General features: G+C 43.2%; 1 protein-coding gene across 1 annotated transcript in view; it reads left to right on the plus strand.

The window, feature by feature from the left end:
* The first annotated feature begins 564 nt into the window (after nucleotides 1-564).
* COMMD2 (COMM domain containing 2) overlaps nucleotides 565-21,685 on the plus strand; it is a 64,173-nt gene continuing 43,052 nt past the window's right edge. Inside the window, exons 1-3 of the mRNA XM_086944087.1 lie at nucleotides 565-839; nucleotides 11,037-11,114; nucleotides 11,827-11,909. Of these exons, the coding sequence (XP_086800213.1) occupies nucleotides 647-839; nucleotides 11,037-11,114; nucleotides 11,827-11,909 (354 nt within the window). The 5' untranslated portion in view covers nucleotides 565-646. The remainder of the gene's footprint in view (nucleotides 840-11,036; nucleotides 11,115-11,826; nucleotides 11,910-21,685) is intronic.

A 21,685-nucleotide genomic window follows, 5' to 3' on the forward strand; every position in this document is an offset into this window, starting at 1 on the left:
TTTAAAAAAAGGTATATTCTAAAGCACTGTGTTTTATGATGGTTGTCCATCCTTTTATGATTTTTTTAATGAATCAAATAAAAGTATATTTGACTGACTGAGTACTGGGTTTAGCGCCCAGCACTTATCATAGGCCAGTAAATATTTTCGGAGAAGCAGTGAAATATGACTTTTTTCCCCTTCTCAGCCAAAAACAGGACACGCATGAAGAAATCCGTTAATGTATTTGGCAATTGGCAGCTGTCTGCATCCTTTCAGATTAATTGTTAGAGTAGTATATTACTAGGTTGCAAATTATAATTTTAGACTTAATTTCCCCGGGCGTACGCCGTAGCAAAAATGAATGTTCTTCTCCTTGTGTAACGTAACTAGTGCTTCATGTAAAGCGTTCCAATACCTTCGGGTCGACTTCGCGCTCTTTAAAGCAGCAAAAAAAAAATGTTCCACGGTGTGTGATTAAAGTGGTTGTGCGCCCTACAATTTATACACCCATTCCACGCCTTAATGCTTCAGACTGCAAATTTCCAAGGCGCATTTACTATGTAGTACGGTACGTGAGCTCACGTAATGAACGGAAGTGAACGTCGTTGCTGGGCAGCACAGTTGTCATGGGGCGGCGTTGCTGCCGAAAGTAGACTAACTGCGCATGTGCTGTTTTCCGCCACTCCGTCTGTCACGTGACGCTTTCTGTCACGAGAAAGGACTCTTCCTCCTGGATGTTCTCTGGTCCGAGCCCTCACTGACACTGACAAATTATTTAGTCCGAGAAAAGATGTTGCTGGTGCTGACTGAGGAGCAGAAGCAGCACCTGAGCTTCCTGTGCCAGGTGGAGGCTGCGGGTGAGAGGGGCTGGATGTGGCAGCAGAGGGCACAACCTACAGTAACTGAAGCGGTAGAACTCACTGTTAACCTGGAGGGCGTGGTTAGGAAGTGTGTGATTGAATGGAAGCTTTCAATGCTATGTGTTTACTGACGTGCTCCTGGTCCATGCGTGACTAGATGGCTTAGTCCCTTTTTTGCCTTAGAATCCCGTTACTTGTAGTCTTATTGTCATAGTATTAATCCAGGTCTACAAGTCCCAGCGTTCTAATAAAAAGTGGGCTGGGCTAAGCAGTCGGGCATTATTCGTAGACACTTGGCAGGTATGGCATGAGGCTCCTAGAAGTACTCGAAGTTCTGGCCGTGATCATTGTGCATAAACATGCTTATGCCATGAGAGTGAGCGACAGAGTGCTAACATACTGTCGCTCACTCTCAAGGCATAAGCATGTTTATGCACAATGATCACTGCCAGGACTCCTAGCACTTCTAGGAGCCTCAAGTGGTTACTGAGGTCACAGTCATATTTTTATTGCCCAGCTGATATGGTCACGAGATTCCCTTGGCTCTCTCATCTCCTTTGTTGGTTCTGTTTTGATTGCATGTATCTTTATTACGCTTGGTGTATACATTGCAAAGCCCTCTGTCTGCTTTTCAATCTGTTATGGAGGTCACAGTCGTAGTTTTGTGGCTCAGCTGATATGGTCTCGAGGCTCCATTTGCTCCACATGACTTTATCCTCTGCTCGGTTGCTTCTGCTTTGATTGCTTGTATCTGTATTCCGCTTGATGTATAAACCGTGAAGCGCTCTGATACCCCTTGTAGTCATGTTCGCGCTATAGAAAACTTTTAAAATAAATAAAGTAAAATACCTTGTGAACGAAATATGCAAACCTGGTTGTAGCTGTCTGTTGTAAATAGCTTTATATTATTGTGTATTCTTTGTAGTCTTTCTGCAGCTTTTCCCTTGTGACTCATTCATAGAATTCTACTGTTATCTGAATGTGATGATCTCATCTTGTTAATGTTCCAGTTGGTCAGTTAGACCCTGGTCAGCAGGTGGTTTACATGTATTTTCCTGTACTACAATAAACAGAAGAAGACTTCTGCTACTTATAATGTGTCCTTTATAATTTACATCACTGTCATAGGTATCCCAAGCAAAATATGCCCTCTTAAGTTTCTTCAGAGTCAGAAAGGACTGTAAGAAGGGATGGTTAAGTTGGAAAGAAGGAAATATTATTTTGCTTGTTCTGTAGGTTCTGTGAATTAGAACAAAACGGTACAGTAAGGAAGGCCAAAGGCAGCTGATGGCCCAGACCATTTAATACGTTTGGGTGGGTTCAACTCTTTCAGAAGACGGTCGATAGGAGGCCTATACCGTTAGGTGAGATTAGATCCTGCTGGCAGGGCTGATAGTTTTGTTTAGAATGGTACGTAGTAGGTACCCTTGCGGATGATAATGTGTATTACAAACACATAACATAGATGCTTTAAATCATTTCATGGATTTTGGAGGTTCAACTCAACTAGATTCTGGTCGGCGAGCGCTCTATGCCAGAGGTTCTTGATGTTTTGACTTCTATGGGCCCCCACTTAGTGATTACTGGAAACCCAAGACCCCAGCATAGGCATTTTCAATGATTGTAACTGCTAACTGCAAAACAATACAGAAAGAAGCAGTTTTGAATAAATACACAAATGATAAAATATTTTATTTTAATTCACAAGCAAATATAAAACAATCAAATGTTTCATTGTAGTAGGAAGGTTGGAGCTTTTCTCAATTCAATTGTGGCCGCTCATCGTACCATACTACATTGTGTTTGATGCAATGTTCCAACAAATCAATCAGAGGATACTAACTTAATGTTTAGCCTTAGATCTCAAATTCCTTCATATTTAAAGAATGTTTAAAAAAAATTCAATTGTACATTTTGCTTCTTTAGACTTAGTTTAAATAATAGTTCATATTTAATTTTTTAAGCAGGCGAGGACCCTCTTAGTAGCCTTCGAGGATCCCCAGGGGTCCCCAGGCTACAAGTTAACACCCACTGCTCTACATGACGGCTCTACATCATGTAATCAAGTTCCAGGTAATTGTGGGGAAGAGCAAATCTTTGTGCCTAAATACCTGGCCCTGGGAGTTCAAACTGGCCGGTGGTATTGGTCAATCAAGACCTTAAGGAAAAGTAGTGTTGTCTAAAGTAATGGTATAGTTTCTTACAGGAGGCAGTTCTCTGATCACCCAGGAGGTACCAGTAATGTCTAGATGGCTCTTCTGCAGGGCATCCATTCATTTATACGCTAATAGCAAATGCACTATTTTTTCCCGTCATATAGCTAATGATTTCAGTGCACCATGTTAGTTGCAATAGTAATTTACTCTTTTATTTTGAGAAGAAGCTTCTTTAGGGTTTTTGTATATTGATTCTTGCTTTGCAGAAGTGGAAGGCCAAAGCCGGGAATAGCTCTGTGAGTAATGCACATAGTGCCAATATCAGCAGCATACCCCTCCTGCAACACAGAGCAATCTCATAATAAGGAACAGACAAGAGACGTTATTTGTTGGAGAAAATATTGCTGCAGGTTTATTTCCATAAGGAAAATATATGCAATATGGTGGGTTAACTTACAGGCGATTCAAGGGCAGGCAGCAGTGACACCCCTAAGCTGCCCTGCCCCCCTGATGAGCCAAATTGCACCATGGCCCCAACAAATCGGTGCTCACCATTTAGGGGGATTACCCCGTGCATCACGTGGACCACCAGTCCATCCATTTGCTCCCGACCCTTGAGGGGGCCGAGCGTATCCAGGCAAGCCCCCGGTTGCTCAGGTTTACAACTGCCTGCAGGACTAACGGGGCACCGTCGTTCCTACAGGGCCCTGCCGTAAGGACTTCCTGGAGTTGTTTGGCATTGGCACCCTTGTACTTCTGAAGAGGGTATCCCTATGTATGTATGTATGTATAGCATATTTATATAGCGCAAAACTGTCACCTAAAGGGTATCCTGGCGCTTTGACTTTGACCAACCATACACAATGTTATACTGTCTCGATCTTTACGCTGTCCTGGGGAAGAGGTGTGTTTTTAATCCTTTTTTAAAGGAGGAGAAATCCTCCTTCCTTCTCAAGGGCAAGGGTAGAGCATTCCACAGCTTAGCTGCGGCGAATCTGAAAGAGCGTCCGCCCATCTGAGTCCTCACAATTTTAGGGATTATCACCAAATGAGCTGATGAAGAGCAAAGGGGTCTGGTAGGAATATACCAGGAGAACATCGCCTGCAGCGAAGACGGCCCCTAGTCGTGGAGGGCCCTAAAAACAAGACATAGCGCTTTAAAATCAATACGCTGGGCGATTGGCAACCAATGAAGATCCATGAGCGCCAAAGAAGAAGAATCAAGACGCCGTCTAGAAAGAGCCAGCTTAGCAGCCATATTCTGCACTCGCTGCTATTTACCCACTAGGATAGCTGGCGCACCCAGAAGTAGCGCGTTGCAGTAGTCAAGCCTGCTTAAGATGATACTACGCACTACCTCTGTGCGGGCATGGACCGGGAGAAAAGAGAGAATCTTCCGCAATGTTCGAAGCATCATCATACACATAGCCACAGTTTTATTGGCAAACGCGTCTAGCTGTAGATTAGATTCGAACATCACACCCAGATTCCGAGTTGAGTCTGCCGCTGCCCTAGTGCCCTGAAAGGAAGGAGGCCAAAAGTCCAGAGGCAGAGGCCGGGGGATGTGATCCATTGAGCAATGCAATACCTCGGTTTTTGAGCTGTTAAATTGCAGGAAGTTCAGACTCAGCCAGTCTGCGGTAGCTGTCATGCAGCGATGAAAAGTCTCCTGCGACACAGCCTCCCTACCCTCAAATGGGAAGATAAGTTGCGTGTCGTCGGCATAATTGATGACCGCAATGCCGAAGGACTTAATCAGTCTGACCAGGGGACGGAGGTATAGATTAAAAAGAATAGGGCTAATGGCCGATCCTTGAGGTACGCCCTGCCCCACTTTCTTGATGTCGGAACAGTAGGGCGGCAAGGCTACCACCTGGTGTCTGTTACCAAGGTAAGAGACCAACCAGTCCAGGGCCAGGCCAGATACCCCAATCTCCTCTAGTTTCCTGACCAGAATGGCATGGCTGACCATGTCGAACGCGGCCGACATGTCGAGCAGCACTAAAAAGGCTGCTCGACCAAGGTAGTCCGTTCTTAATGTCGCCTAATTATAGAGGCGGTCGCGTTCAAACATTGCAGAGAGACGACCAATTTGAAAACGAAGAGAGACATTACAAAACGTAAGTGTAGTGTGTTTGTTAGAGATTGGACAAACGTGGTATGTCTACAACGCGGTGCTTACAAAAGCGGGTCATTTTTATATATTTTTCAGACCCCGGGAAGAGAGGAACGCGCAAGGCTGACGTTTGTGAGCACTCGTGATTGAGTAAAAGAAATATTTAAGAAGCGCTTGAAGCGCTAGCTAAGTAAGTTTGTTCCCCCATTCACTTAGAAAACGTGTTTGGAACCGTGAGCCACATGGATGTTACACTGACAGTGGTCTCTTTTCCCCAGATGCTGTAGTCGGGAGATAGACATCATCTAGTTACCGACCAAGCAATAGTTCCATTATTTGGATTGACAGCGAGCACAGAGTATTTATACATATAAAAAGGAGCCCATGAAAGTATTTGAGAAGCACTTCCGACTCTATTACCCGGTAAATACCATTCCATTTCGATAACGCTAACTGGATTAGACATACTTTTGTAAAATAAATGTGACTATTAACAAAAGAGAGAAAAAATATATATATATATAAAAAACGGAATCCAGGGGAGTCTAGCTTGCAACGAAGGGGTCTCTCTATATATAAAAATCAGCTATATTAAGATACCATGCTCTGACGTGTTCAATGAATTTAATGGAATTGAACTAACAAATGGTATGTCACAATGGTCAGTCTGCTCACAGAAGGAATATCTTATAAACTATGTTCGATTTAATGTCCACATGTAAATATGTAGATAGGTATTTTTGCTATTAATCTATGGAATTTAAAAATGATGTCTGTTCCCCTTCTTTTTAATTTTTAATTGTTGTCTGTACAGATGGATTGTGAATAGCCCTAGTCCTGAAGAGGCCTGAATTGATTGGCTGAAACGCGTTGACTATAAAGAGACAGCAGATACATATAAATATTTTGGATTAACTTTAATAATGTGTTGAGGGATCTTTAAGACATTGGGTATAAATAAGTTCTACCTAATTGTTTTCCTCATATGAGTCTGCGTGATCTCAATAGGAATGTCTGTTTTATGTTTTGGTGAGACATCCTAACTCGAAACGAAGGGCTTCTATTCTATTGTATATATGTAAAAATTACTTGTATATACAAACGTGTTTTGAAATCTGAAATGAGAGATATATAAACTTTCTTATTTGAAAAAATAAAAAATAAAAATCATTCAGTAATAACCTTTGACGTGTCTGTGGGTCATGACGAGACAGGAGACTATAAAAGATACAAATAAACTTAGTGTGGTCATAGTGATATAAACACTAAATAGGGAGTACTTTATCTTTATTCCTTATTATTTCAAATCAAAACACATACCGTATAACCAAGGTACCAATTTCTTATTTGAGCTCGACCAAGGTCGACACGCGAACGAAGGTCTTCCAAAGCGGTCACCAATGCGGACTCGGTGCCATGGGCTGGTCTGAAGCCAAACTGAGCCTCGTCCAAGCAGATGTTAGTCTCTATAAAGCTGGACAGATGTTTTGTCGCCAGTACCGATCAGCCTCTTGATCGCCCTGTAACTCCGCCTGCAACACAAATTAACAGCCTACCAACCCTAGCCATCTTACCAGCCGACACACTGGGTAAGCGGTAGGGAGGGAAATGTCATGCAACTTCGTTGAAAAAGGATCGCCAGGTGGGAGGGACAGGTAGATATACTGGCTCCCCGCCCCCTGGCGACCGAAAATTACGTTAAACGTGCCAGACACCAGAGGGTCCAAACACTAGCCCAGTTGGCTATGAACCTTCATGTGGAACTCAAGTGGCTGCCCTCCAGGGGGGCCCCCTGCGTGGGCCTCGGGCAGCCTCATAGTGCCAATATCAGTAACATACCCCTCCTGCAAACACAGCAATCTCATAATAAAGAACACACAAGACACATAGTTGGAGAAAATATTGCTACAGGTTTATTTGCATAATAAATTCAATGCCAACATGGTGGGTTAACTTGCGGGCGATCCAAGGACAGGCAGCAGTGACTCCCCTAAGCTGTCCCACCCACCTGATGGGCCAAATTGTACCCTGACCGTAACCAATTGGTGCTCACTGTTTAGGGGGATTACCCCATACATCACGTGGACCACCAGTCCACCCATTTACTCACACCTCTTGAGGGGTGGAGCATATCCAGGCAAGCCCTCAGTCGCTCCGGTTTACAACCGTCCTCAGGACTAACGGGGCGCCGTCATTCCTCCAGGGTGATGCCTTAAGGACTACCTAGGGCTGTTTGGCATTTGCACCCTTGTTGTGCTCCTGAAGAGGGTACCCCTATATACCATTCAGCCTCTTAATCGCCCTGTAACTCCGCCATGGCTCTGCGTGTGGCAACCGTCACACCCAGGGCCTCCCCGCCAAGGCAGGCATTCCTAATTGGTATTCTTACTGACACCCAGCTGCCTCTAAGGCGTCTCCCAGGTCAAACGGAAACAGGTTCATGCCCACTCTAGACAAATGAACACCGTCCACATCAAAACATCCCGTGGACTTGGCATGCAGGAGACCATGTCTGGTAAATCCAAAACCCCTCTGTTCTGTGAATTTGCGTATGGTGGTGTTTACTCTCCTGCGAGAGATTTTCACAAACTCACCAGACCTGGCCCCCTGCTAAACTAGACGTGGCGTAATCTCCGACCACCATAATTCACATTCGCTTAATTGGTTGCTCAACTTACATATAGTGGCTTTCGTCGCTTGCAGCAGGACCTTCCTACCCAAGAAAGTCAAGTTATTGCCTCCCAGGTGTATGATCAAAATGTTGGGAAGGGATTTGCCTGCCTGCAGTCTGTGCCGCAGCTTCTTCAGCAAGCTGTGCCAAGGTATGTCTGGGAACCCCAACCAGACTATCTCAGTGAAGGAAAAACCCATGCCTCCAATTCCTGCTTTCGGCCCATCGCGCTACTCTCGCGATGTGAGAATGGCCACTCACCGAAACCTTTGATCCTGGCAAAATAAAGAAATGCGGGGTTGCAAAACACAATTCTATACCTACTACGCAAATTTGCTCATAGTTTACTCAGAAATCGCCCAGCACACATCTTAGCTGATGGAGCTGCGCAAGATTGCACTTAGTTTGCTCAGATGTCGCACTGCACACATATTAACACATGGGGCTCCACAAGCGCCCTCAGCCCTTGAAGGCTTCACAGGTAGATGTAACGCTTAAAACACTGGGATTCCCACCTCCCAACCTGCCGCCCGACCTGTATGGTAGTACTACTCCGGCCAGAATTCTTGGGCCAGAAATTGGGACAGTAGTACCCTTGCTAGCTGACAACTCCCACCTCAGCTATCAGGGTGGGGGATTTTTTATTTTTACTGAAGCAACCTGTAACATGCCCTAGGTTCCAGAGTGCACATACTTTGCAGAGTTTGACCAGACATTTGCACAGACCTTTTTGATTGCTAAACCAAGGCGAACACATTAATGGTGACAAATCTGGCTTGAGGTACTGCAAGTATTGTGCCCTTATTGCCGTCACTGCCCCTTTCTTGGAGGGGCAACTTACTCAGCCCACCAGGCTTGCTTAACTGCAGTCCGATCACAGATGACACCAGCTGTGACCCTTGGTGCTTGGACCAGCAATAGACCTAGTTCACTTGAATTGATTGCCCTCCATCAAATACAAGAAGGGTTTGGCTTTCATGTTGGAACATGTTTACCTCACATAGCCAGAGAGTCTTGCATATTATTAATCCAATGATAATGTCAGAATAAAATTCCCAGTTTCATGCTTGTTTCCGGTCCAGGGAAGACATGACTTGGCAGTTCGGGCTGGAAAGTTCCCATGAGGCACAGGGTCAGACTGATTTGCATATGGCCATGTATGAACTGGGGTGGTGGAGTGAGCTAAAGAATGATGATGGATTAAACCCAGATCAGTTGACTGGGGGTGAGTGCTTGCAATGTTCAACACTCCGTCCATCATCCCCTTTGGTTGAGCTTTGTTCGCCCCAAAGTTGGCAGGGTATGTATGCCCAGACGTGGGTCCCTTGCTCACTTTGCCACTGGATTCAAGCTAGCCTGGCTGATGACGGCTGATTAGCCAGAAAACGGTTCCAGGATGCTTGTGTCCGGTCCAGGGAAGACATGGCTTGGCAGTTCGGGAATGACTGTTCCCATGAGGCATAGGGTCAGACTGATTTGCATATGGCCATGTATGAACTGGGGTGGTGGAGTGAGCTAAAGAATGATGATGGATTAAACCCAGATCAGTTGACTGGGGATGAGTGCTTGCAATGTTCAACACTCTGTCCAATATCTCCTTTGGTTATGCTTTGTTCGCCCTAAATTGGCAGGGTATGCCCAGACGTAGATCCCTTGCTCACTTTGCCACTGGATTCAAGCTAGCCTGGCTGATGACGGCTGATTAGCCAGAAACCGGTCCCAGGATGCTTGTTTCCAGTCCAGGGAAGACATGGCTTGGCAGTTCGGGCTGGACTGTTCCCATGAGGCACAGGGTCAGACTGATTTGCATATGGCCATGTCTGAACTGGGGTGGTGGAGTGAGATAAAGAATGATGATGGAATATACTCAGATCAGTTGACTGGGGGTGAGTGCTTGCAATGTACAACACTCCATCCATCATCCCCTTTGGTTTTGCTTTGGAAGATAAATACAGCATGGTTCATTTATCACACAAAATAAATGTCCAGTCACTGATGCTATTGCTTTGAAAAATAATAACTTTCTATTTTATAGGAAACATGGAGCAATTAAAATGGGGTGGGTAAAAGTAGGATAATGTTATCTTATGGGAATAGCTTGTGAGTTCTTGTCTGTCTTTGGAAACTTCTGGGTCTCTACAATGTTTCTCAGATAAGGGTTCCAAGTGCAGTCCTACAAATGTGTCCAACATGCTCTTCTACCTCCACTTTGTCCTAGTTTCGCAGAGATCCCCTGTGCAAGAGTGTTCGACTTAGTGTGTTTGATCATTGGTAGGTGACATATGACCACAATACTGAATGGGTCCCAACAGCTACCACCTATAAGTGAAGTGCAATTCAAATGATACTTGTTTAAATGTGGTGTTACAGGAGCCACATTGACCAGAAGAGTGCTGGCTACTGTTCCCCAGGGACCAGTTGCAGCTCCAAGCAGTCCCAAAGTAAATGTTAAATCAGGAACTGCGAGTGTGACTAGAAAACGAATAAAGATTATATTTTTTAAAAAAGCAGGAACTGCTAGTGCTCTGATATTCTAAGATCCTTAATGGGGTACAAACATTATGGTCCCTTTCTAAAACGAGTGGGCCCTCCATGGGAACTGGACCAAGCAAAACGCAACTGGGATTTAGGGTTTTAATGCACCTATACTGCAGTGTAACTAGCGAATAGAGAAGAGGTCTATACACACCTGGAACCAGAATGACCAACTACAGCCCACAATTCTCTTCCTTGACAGCTAAGCAGAAATGCAGTTTGTTTTGCCAGTCTTCTGGATAAATTTGAGATGATAGAGACCCAACAAATCATAGAGTGCAGAGTATAATGCAGACCCAAAACCAGCGACTGTCCTTGACCCTCTGGTGACATATTATCATAGGTTTATAATGACAAGCTGGCTGCAGGCTGAAATGATTTCAAGATCGGCTCAGTTCTTTGAGTCCTTCTCTACGGAATCTGGACAGGGGAGTCTTACTCATGCTGTCAGGATTAGCAACGCCTGTAATGTTTAGACATTATTGTGCCTATCCCTCCAGCAGGGTGGGCCGGGCCTGGTCTGGCCATTAAGTTTTCCAACCAGGGCTTGTATAGTTTCTTACAAAGTACAGACTAATTTCAGGGCTAGCCCTCCTAGCATCATGATTTATTGCCACAAATGTTTAATAAGTGTAACTTTGAAACCTGCTAGACGTGCAAGCTACACATCGAGTAGAGAGGGTTGATTACTATGTGTTTTGGTTTCTTTTTTTTAGTTGTTGCTGAGTTTGGTCGAATTGCAGTGGAATTTCTAAGGAGAGGCTCTAATCCCAAAATTTATGAAGGAGCATCAAGTAAGCTGCAAGTTATTTCTTTGTTTGATTGTCAAGTTGATCAGCTTGTCACTGATGTAGCATCGGAATATATTCTTCAGATCATGTAAAAACAGTACAGTTATAAATGTCATTATCATCCCCTATTGATCCTAGAAAAAATGGGTGCCTTTAGTATGCATATTTTGAAAAGTGCACTCTAGATTTTGTCAAAGTGTAACTTGCTTTGTTAATTCATTGTTTTATGAGATTAGATTAGTTCTTATATTAATTAAGAGGATCTTAATTGTTTTTTCTCCTCTTATAACCATTTCCTACCATTTTGAGGCTTAATCAAGAAACCCAATCTGTTCAATAAATAGCTTCAGCAAATGCTAATTTATCTGCACCATACTTGTTAGTTGGGTGAATATGTACAATGCAAGTGCTTAAAACAACACACACATGAAAGATGTCAATTTTTAATCATTTAATTTCTAGTGAAGTTTCTTATATACACTACACGTGACCCACTCATCCATTGAAGAGTCCAGCGAAACAACATTTAGTTTTAATGTTTTAAAACTGAATCCTCCTCAGTCATGTCTGATCAATTTAGAGTGGATACCAGAAACTCTAAAATAAAACCATGCTTACTATTGTTGCTGTGGATTGGTACATTGTTAATAACACAAATGTAAGTTTCATCACATATTTGAACATTGTTAATGAAGCTGTTTTATATGTTTTTCAGGGAAACTTAATGTCAGCAGTGACACAATACAGCATGGTGTAGAAGGACTTACATACCTTTTAACCGAGAGTTCCAAGCTCATGGTATGTAGCTATTTAACTTTTCCTTGAACCATTATTGTTTATTTTATTTACAGGGATTGGAGAAAATGAGAAGGAAAAACGTTTTTTGGTTCATAGTTCAATTTATACACTACTGGTCTATCGTGAGTAGTTGCTCCATATTTAAAGTTAGGATTCATAATTTAAGACAGCAGTGTCAAAATATGTAGTTTAAGGTTCACTTTTGTTTGCAAATGGTCCTTACCTTGAAAATAAAAAGCCATCAAATATCACTTTGTATTGCATGATTTAAGCAATATTTTACCTTTACAAGTTGCAATCCTACCTTTAGATCTTGAGCCCTGTCATATAATAGCTACCGCTTTAAGATGTATAGGCAAGAGTCCCTCGCCATGGTCTAATAGTATTTAGCATATCTTGTTCTCCAGTTCTTTTTTTTTTTTTAAATTATTTTTTTTGTCCTCATTAGCCATATATTCGATCCAAATGTGCTCCTAGCCGCAAAACACAAGACCCGACCGCCCCTGAAGCACCGAGAGGCCTATTACTAAGCTCCCAGAACCCAGAGAGTCAGACCAGATGTCTCCAGCAAAGCTTGGACGGACACTCTCCCTTCGGGCCGGTTCAGCAAGTTGTCCAATAACTGTACGGCTTGGGGTGCCTCCCGTTGGACAAGGAGATTTTAGGCCTAATCATCGGACCCGGGGGAAAAAAAAAACAAAAAAAAACCCCGGGTTGACTAACTGTTCCTTCTCCAATTAATCAAAAGGTCCCAAAATCTCAGAGATCGGGGGCTACATGTTCTAGATAGGTCGACCTTCGATGCTGCATATAGTGAAGACAGCCACTCTGCATGCGTTGGAGGATTTGTGTTGACCCAGTTTTTACAGATTTCTCTTCTTGCTAATAAGATAGCATAGAATAAGAACTCTCTCTCTAATCCCTTGATGGTATTATTTAGGCCGAAGATGATTAAAGACCATGAGCACGGGATAGGTATTCTGAGGATAGATTCGAGTGTTGTCCTGATTTCTTGCCAAAATGTGGCGATGTTCGGACACTCCCAAAACATATGAAGATCTGAGGCTGCTGGATAAGAGCATTTGCTACAACATTTCCCGGTTTGGAATTTCGAAAGTCGTTTGGGGGAGTAATACGCTCGGTGAAGCGTGAAGAAATGGTTGCGCCTCAGTTCTCCAGTTCTTTGTTGCATCATTTTACATCTTTATTTTTTTTTTTTAGAACACTAGGCACTTTACCTCTGACGACCAGTACTAAAGTGCAAGTGCTCCCTCTCTAAATTGTATTGGTTTATCCATGCTTGGCATATTTGATTCTGCACTTTACTGGGGACTTACTAGTCAAAGTGTGCCCAGGGCCTGTAAATCAAATGTTACTAGTGGGCTTGCAGCACTGATTGTGCTACCCATGAGTAGCCCTGCAAACATGTCTCAGACCTGCCACTGCAGTGTCTGTGTGAACAGTTTTAAACTGCCATGTCGACATGACAAGTGCACTTGCCAGTGCGAATGTATTTTAAAAGGTAGTACATGTTCTGTTGTGTTTTACATGTCCTGGTAGTGAAATACTGCTAATTTCGTGTTCCAATACAGCAAGCCCCATCTCTTCCATAGGTTAGTAATGGCATCTTCCAATTGGGAATAGATAGAGATTTGGAGTTTGGGGTCTCTGAAATCACATTTTTAAAATGCATCTGTTGGTAAAGTTGGTTTTTAAATTGCTTGTTTGAAAAGTCACTTTTAGAAAGTGGGCATTTTCTTGCATAACCATTCTGTGCCTCTCTCGGCCTATCTGCTGAATACACATCTGGGTTAGGATGACAGTTGGGCTGCTTGTGCATTAACTCCCGGTAAGCATAATTACGCAGGAGTTTCTCCACGTAGTTGGTCCATTTTCTAATTTCGAGCACTAAAACGAACACCACATTTCTCATTTCCTATAGAGTGAAAATACGAATATTAGCGAGATCCTGAAGAACTAAAACAAGGCTCGCAGGTAAACTAGAACCATATTTTTATTTCGTATTAGTTCAGTTGTACATTTTTATAATAGTGGACATACATGTCCTTAACCCACGGCTTCATATCATTTCCTCCAGATCCCCCAAGCATCACAGCTTAACGCTCGTTTACTGACAGGTGAGCGTTTCTCTTTTTTAAAAACAAATCTACAGTTGCCGGTTTGTTTTAGATAAATTAACAATGTGCAGCATATTAAATTCTCGATATAATTTCCCACAGGCTCTCGCCATCAAGAAATAAAGGTAACACAGTGTTAAAATATCGTCATTTATTATTACATATAAATTGATAAGCCCATGAATTTGATACTCCTATCATAAATCCTTACAGAATCAACAAAGAAGTTTTTGCTACGCATGATTCAAATACCAACCAGTTAGTTAGGTAAGAACAAAAATAAATCAGGCCAATAGTGGTAAATAATCACATTAGCATCGAAATTAATAAAGGCTTCTTCTTTTCTTTTTCTCTTTTTTCTCTTTATCTTTAGACCCCCGACGAAGGGGTGTAAACCCCGAAATGCATTGGGTTATGTACTATAACTGTGTTGTGTTTATACTGTTGAACAAATATGTAATGTAAAAAGCATTAACTGTGTAAATTTTGCAATGTATTATGCTTTATTTGTTTGAAGCGAAAATGAAATAATCAAAAAAAAAAAAAATGTTTGAATTAAAAAACAAGAGAAATGTTATAATTTGAGATATCCTTACAGTTGGTGCGCACTAGAGTCCTTATGATCTCGCGATCTTAGGCCATATACTTAACTCTAGACAGTCACACAAATGGAGCTGAGGTGTGCCCCGCATATCGTGATGGCCCATCACTAGGCTGATGGGTCTTCCTGAGCTACATTGGTGGGTTGAGTTGACACTGCCATCTGATTAGGGCTGTGCCTGTCCTCGCACAAAGCCATCGACACCCCCCCCCCCCGTTCCCCCAATAGTGGTGCTGGAGCCAGGACACGGAAAGGCAGGGTCTTGTGCACTACAAAGGCTTTCCTTTGAAGTTTGCTTTCTTCAAAGGCTGAAATGGGTATAAGTACTGGACGTCTAACATCATATACTCAAAACACTTCTGGGTTGAGGACATCCTGCCAGGAAGAAGAGCTTGATAAGCTGTCAGACGGGACTGCCACTCTGCTGTTTGCTTTGTGGTGTTGACCTGCTGCTTGCTACTTCTGTCCTGAAAGTGAAAAGACTGGACTTTGCTTTCTGTATTCTGCCTGCAGTGTTCTCCAAAGGTTTGAGCTGAGCTTGCTTCCTGTTAAGAAGTCTCATGACTAGCAAAAGACTTCAAATAATACAAATTAGTGGAGCACTCCTCATATATGAGTATCTAATGGCATCATGTTCCAAAACATGTGTCTCTTAATTCATCATGGTATACATTCCTTTTTTTTTACTTGAGTAGTAAAGAGATGTTATCTCATATAACAACTTTAAACATTCGGGTATGCTGTATTTCGTTTTTACTTTCAGTTAGTGCCACAAAAACATTATACATCATTTAATCACTTCATAATCCATACTTTGTATTGTCACTTAATCGTACGTATACTGGTTTGATAACAGATTATGTGTGCATTGGTGTGCATTATTCTTGTTTCCCAGTTGCAGCCAATACAAAGGCCAAAAGGGACTTTTTCAAGGCTATTTTCCGGTATTATTTTTCCAACCCACAAATATTGGTTACTTTCACTTATGACCCGGGGCAGGTACAAATTTCCAACAAAATCAAAGTTTCCTCCAATTGCGAAAGAGAAGAATGTACGTATCCTGGCTGCAAGATCCACATAGTGCGGTGAATAAGTAAGCGTGGCAGGAAGTTCTGTGATGTATGACCACAGAAACTCTACAACCCTGCTCTTGATGTGGACTGTGATAAGTCCTAAATGTCAACATCGCGGTTATCGACGTGCTGCATAGTTAGGCTTTCCTGTTTTCAGATTCTATTTTTGGTAAATTTTGGTGGTTTTTTTTCTGTGTTTTCAAGTGATCTCAATACCTTAAAAAACAGTGATTATCAGTGGTTACACATTTTAGCAGCATAAAAAAACAGAAACAGTGTTTTTCCGGTGTTTATGCATCATTTCTGCACTGATAGAGCATGGTATATAGTCCTTAAACGTACAGTGTATATGAGGGTCAAATACATTTTTTACAAATGAAACTTATTGTAGTACACCATACAATACTTCCTCAGTGAGTCTTTGGTCTTGCGTGCTCGCTCCTTCCTTCCCATGTAAACTTTTATCTGTGAAAAGGCCCTCTCAACATTGACCATCAAATAAGGGCTTCAGCAAACTGTGGCTGAGTTCAGACCAGGGCACATGGAAAGGGGAGGTGTTCACCCACAGCAAAGGCAAGGGTAGGCCCTTTGTGTGCACAATAAGGCTGCCCTACTCTATTGACGGCTGTTCTGCATGTTTTACCAAATTTATTTGCATCTGTATTCTAAATTTACTTCTCGATTGCAGTAATATTATTACTGCATGGGGTCCCTATCCCCAAAGTTAAAGCTCCACTGTAGATTAGGGCCTCAGTAGGGTCTGCCATCAGCAAGCACCTCTACCAACCCTTGAGGTCATACACAACAGAGTAGCTACTTACTTGACCCACCAGAAAGCACCTTGGGGCCTCTACAAGATGTAGGAGAGCGCTACAGCAGTTCTACAATACAAAACAGGTGAGGGTTTGATTGAAAGGCTTGGAGGCCACGATTTCCAGCAGCCTGGATCTGTCAATCTCTAGGTGTCCATCGCCCAGAGGAAGCGCAGAGGTCCTTGGTGCTAGGGTGGTCCAATGTCAAAGCGGGTGCTTGGGGGGGCGGGGTTTTGGACCAACAGAAGGGGCACAGAGAAACTTAAAACGTGTTTCAATCACCCAAGCAACAACGGCCTTGTATCCACTCACACTCTTTCAAATATTATCAGACACAAATACGCATACACATTCTGCGGATTTACCAAATGCCCTTATTTTGTGCATGGTGAAACAGCACGCATGGGAACTCCTCGGTATCTCTGTGACTTAATCCATTTATAGATGTGTGTTTATCTTTGCATGCGTGTTGAGGTGATTAAAAACATAAATACAGGTACATTCTAGATTGTTCCTGCTGCAGCGGCTAATTTGCCCTCCTCCTCTCGGTACAAAGATAACTTTTTGTGCACATGCTTCACCGTTTCCCAGCTCCGGACATGCTGAGCGGGTCCCACAACTACAAATATCAAAAGAAAAAAAGGTCTTATGAGAAGCTGAAGGACTCGGGCCTTCCTCCCTCACTGCCCTTCGTAGAAGCATTTCCTCTTGCCAGTGTGAAAGAAATCACCCATTTGACTTAGTTCATTTACTGCATCTTTGTCCTTTTTCATTAGACACACAGAAGACATACCTTGAACAAAAGATCTACAGTGAGTCTGCACCCTGGTTTTAACCAGAGTACCTAAGCCAGGATGTAATGGGGAGGTGGGTGGGAAGATATAATTACGAAAATAATAGACAACATTGTACAATTGGTCGTCACTTATTTTAATTTCCTAAATTTACAATCTAGAACGTGTGGAACAAAAGTGATGTACCCAGGATTACACAATTTTTTAAAAGTTCTAAATCTGGCATTAGGGATCTTGGCCGACAGTATACAGTCATCATTGATACATTTTAGATTTGCTACTAAAGATCTCAAATCACTACATGTAAGGTGTAAGCAGCTGAGCCAATTCTGATTTTTGATGCTAGAAAAGTTAGTGCTCTTTAGTCGATGGTTGTATGAATATAGCCTGGCTGTACTTATGTGCTGCGTGTAAAAGCTCCTGATGTATGTCACAACTACTTTGTGACTCGTTTGCCACTCTGTGGCCTTTTGTCCTGAGGGACACTTGTTGTCAGATCTGGCTTCATAGGCAACACCATTATGCAACATGTTATTTTTTACTTTCAAAATAAATAGAGGCTGACAAAACAAGTATGGGGAGTGCTAATGGTTTAGAAATCACAAACACCTTATGCTACGGTACCATGTTGTGAAGTCTGTATAGTTTGCTGTACTCCAGCAGGACACAAAGTTGCAAGCGACATCATCAACCAGTCCTCAATTTTCATCCAAAAGCAAATCACATTCTGAAACGTATAGCTTTGCTTGTAACAATATAAGTGTGGGCTTACACATCTTCAGCATAAGCACATAAGTTTTTATAAAGCACTTTGTAGATTTTTACTGTATCTCAGCACTGCACATAATGACGCGGTCACCCAAAAGAATGTATGTAGTCGTATTGTACTGACCTACTGGGAAAAGAGACATGTGCACAGAAATAAGTGGACATGGAAAAAAAACACGCAGAAAGGCATAAGGGACCCTACTTGTGAAGTAAAAAAAATAGATTTACACAGCAGTAATGAAGCCTGCCTAGGGGACATAACTGAAGTAATAGAACAGCTTTATGCAGGATAAACTGACCAGCCTAGGGCAGTAAAAGAGTGACAGGTGTAAAAATAAGGAGACATACCCCAGAAGTAAAAAAAAAAAAGCAGTTGCATACACGAATAAAGGGGACTGCTTGAGAAGTAAAAGAAAACAGGTAAAAGAAAAGGGAACTAGCTGGGAAGTAAAAGAGAACTGTACACAGAAAATAGAAATGAATGAAGAGAAAATCATTTTCCCAGAACAGAAAAAATCTCACTCATGCATAGGAACTCCTGCGCCATTTATGCATGAGGATTTTCAAGATTTCCTGGTAACCGTTGTTTTTGTGAATTATATAAAAGTCCAACACCTCTTGAAATTAAGCTGTTTGTCAAGAGTGAACTCAAGAACACACAGCTTATCAGAAGCATGAAAGGCCAAGTCATCCCTGCTACCATACCTTTGCGAGACCTTCCTTTATGGCAGATTTCTGAGCAACACCCTTAATCTTAGAGACATAAAGGTAAGAAAGAGTAGGCCTCATATTAAGTGTGTCAGGGGGGCTGACTTGAAACCATGTGGGAGTATGGGAAAGATATTCACGAGCCAGTCTGTTTATGGAGAAAACTCCCCGGGCCTCCAGTTGCACAGACATGTTAAGAAGTCCCCCTGTTCCTCTCTATATGGAAGTCCTCATGTGTTTACATCAACATCATTGTGAGGTCAAGAAAATGTAACGGCTAGAGCTGCCGACTTTGAAACTGTGCTGGGGAACCGGCGTTGGGTCTCGACAGCAGCTCAACATCCTGTGATTCTGGACAAATCAGTTAATTTCACTGTGCCTACACAAAATTAATCTGTCCAGTCTGTAATGTAACTGGTACTCATGGAAAGCACTCTAAAGCCCCTGGGTCGAGTTCGCGCATATAAAACTGCCCCAAAAAAGAAATACGGTACAGAAACACACAAGCAAGTATTATATTCAGCCAGAGGCGCAACTAGAGCCTCTAGGTGGGGGTTGGGGGGGCTAAGAAAAGATTTCGGGGGGGGGGGGCTAATTCTTAAAGCAATCGGCAGAGTGAAGCTACTGGGGCTCTAAGAAGGCGTGAAAACAGAACAAAGCCTCCTTAACAAGTAGATGGTCTTTTAAAGACCTGTGAAGAGCTCGGGTGCGGCTGTGTGTGTGTCCGGGGAAGCTGTCTCACCTTTGGCTGACACACACAACGTGAGGGGCTGATACCCTTTCAGCACAATGAACGTTGCGCGTCTGTACAGCCCAAGGGGAAAAAATAATTTAACTGTACAATTTTAAACCCATCAAAGTCCAGTATTGGGCTAACAAAAATGTTAGGTGTCTGACTCATCTACTTGATCCTAGTAGAAATTTAAGTCATTGGGGCTCAAGCTCACATCAACAAGTCAGGTGCACTAGCTCACTGAGCTGCTTTATAACCCCTCGCTGCCTGCTGATTGCCTGGGGGTGAGACTGCAGAACCTACAAAATATTTTGGTACATCCAGTATTTACTTCTAAAGTGTTGTGTGCTTATATCATACTAACTAATGTGCATCACTCATAACAAAAGCAGTGGTACTGGTTTTACCAACTTCCAAACGATGGACAGACCATTCAGCCCTTCCAGACTTCAGGCAGATTGCAGCACCTGATTGACTAACCCACTGAGCTAGCTTGCGTCTCGGAATGGATGACGCAGCGATGCTCAGGAGGTGCGAAAAAACTAGACACTGGCATTTAAACTGCTTGGAAGGGGGGGGGGGGCAGGTTAGGGCGGCTGTAACTTCTGATTGGCTGACCGGGCCCAGCCCCTCCGAGGTGTTCCAGTGCCAGTCCTTCCGTCGGAGTCAGAGGACGGCGATATAATTAAGTAGTGGGAGAGGACCAAGAGGTGGTGCCAAATCCAGATACGTCACATATCATTTTAATGGACTGGAGAAGAACTGCTGCTGCTTTACGGAGCCTGATGACACAAAAGGTAGCGTGCTTAAACTTCAGATTGCCAGAATCTCCGCTGCAGGCAAGGCTGGCCTGAGTGTATTTTTGTTGGCAAGGAGATGGGAGGTTGCACACGGGGAAATCAGGGTGGTCCAATCCAATCTCTAGCGGGGCCATTGAGTTCGAGGGAGGGCGGGGATCACTCGGGTCCTCAGCTGCTCCGGAGTCTAGATTGCACGCCTGCCACATCAGTGATAGTCGGTTTAAACCGGCTCAGCTCATTTTCAGCCGGTAGGGTAATGTCGGTTGCAATAGGTTTTAACCGAATTCCGGACAGCCTATGCATAGTCAATTCTGCTTCTGACAACACAAGTTAATCACCTGCCAGTTCCTGAACTCTTCTGCTGAGAGTCTTGACTTGCCTAGAGGTGCCAAATCCAGTTTGTGGGCCTTTGGAAGTGAAATCTTGTAATCTGAAGGAGAAAATCAAAACATCGACTCCCAGCATCTGTCTGAATCGACGCAGCGCAGGAAAGATCGACACATTGATGCTGCCTACATAGAAGCATGGTTCTCCCTTGCCGCAGAGACAACGGCCTTCACCCCAAGCCCCAGGTTGCCGTCGCAGTGCATCAGAAGAATCGCTGCAGCGTGAGTCTCGAGCACCGCATCACTAAAAGTCAGTGACACCCCCTCCGACACAAACACAGTGCCTGCTCTGCTGCTGTGGAATCAACGCAGCACCTACTTCGCCACTGTTGAATCAACGTAGCGCATCTGGATTTTCGATACATCGTGCCTGGACGCCGTTTCTTCATCGACACCAGACCGCAGTAAGTATCTGAGGCTGCGTGCCTGGAAACTGACAAATTACCTCCCCTGCCTAGCAGTAAGGAACCAGCGCCCACCTCCCCTGTAGCAATACAGAACGTATTTAAGGTACTTTGTTCTAAATAAACACATCAATTGATTTCTATGGACTAAACCTGCTTAGTTATTCGAAAGTGACATTTTGACTTGTGTATGTTGGAAATTTGTCATTGTGGTCTTGTTTTATTCATATACATATTGGCTATTTTTCTAAATGTGTGTTTTACACATTGCCTCTGAGATAAGCTTGACTGCTAGTGTCAAGCTACCAAGGGAGTGAGCAGGGGGCATCTTAGCTGTGTTACTCCCTTACCCTAACTAGAGTGAGTGTCCTAACTGGAACAGGGTGAAAACCACTGCAAATTATAAAACCCATTTCTAACAACTACCTACAGGCATTTGCTTAACATAGCTACTCTGCTGCTGGAATTAGCACCTATATGGTGAGGTTTGGCTATTCATGCTTGCTCTGTCCATTTTATCAAGTGAACTACACATCCTCTATTCCATCAACAATGCTCC

This window comes from Lissotriton vulgaris, chromosome 11 (assembly GCF_964263255.1).
Source record: "Lissotriton vulgaris chromosome 11, aLisVul1.2, whole genome shotgun sequence".
NCBI lineage: Eukaryota > Metazoa > Chordata > Amphibia > Caudata > Salamandridae > Lissotriton > Lissotriton vulgaris.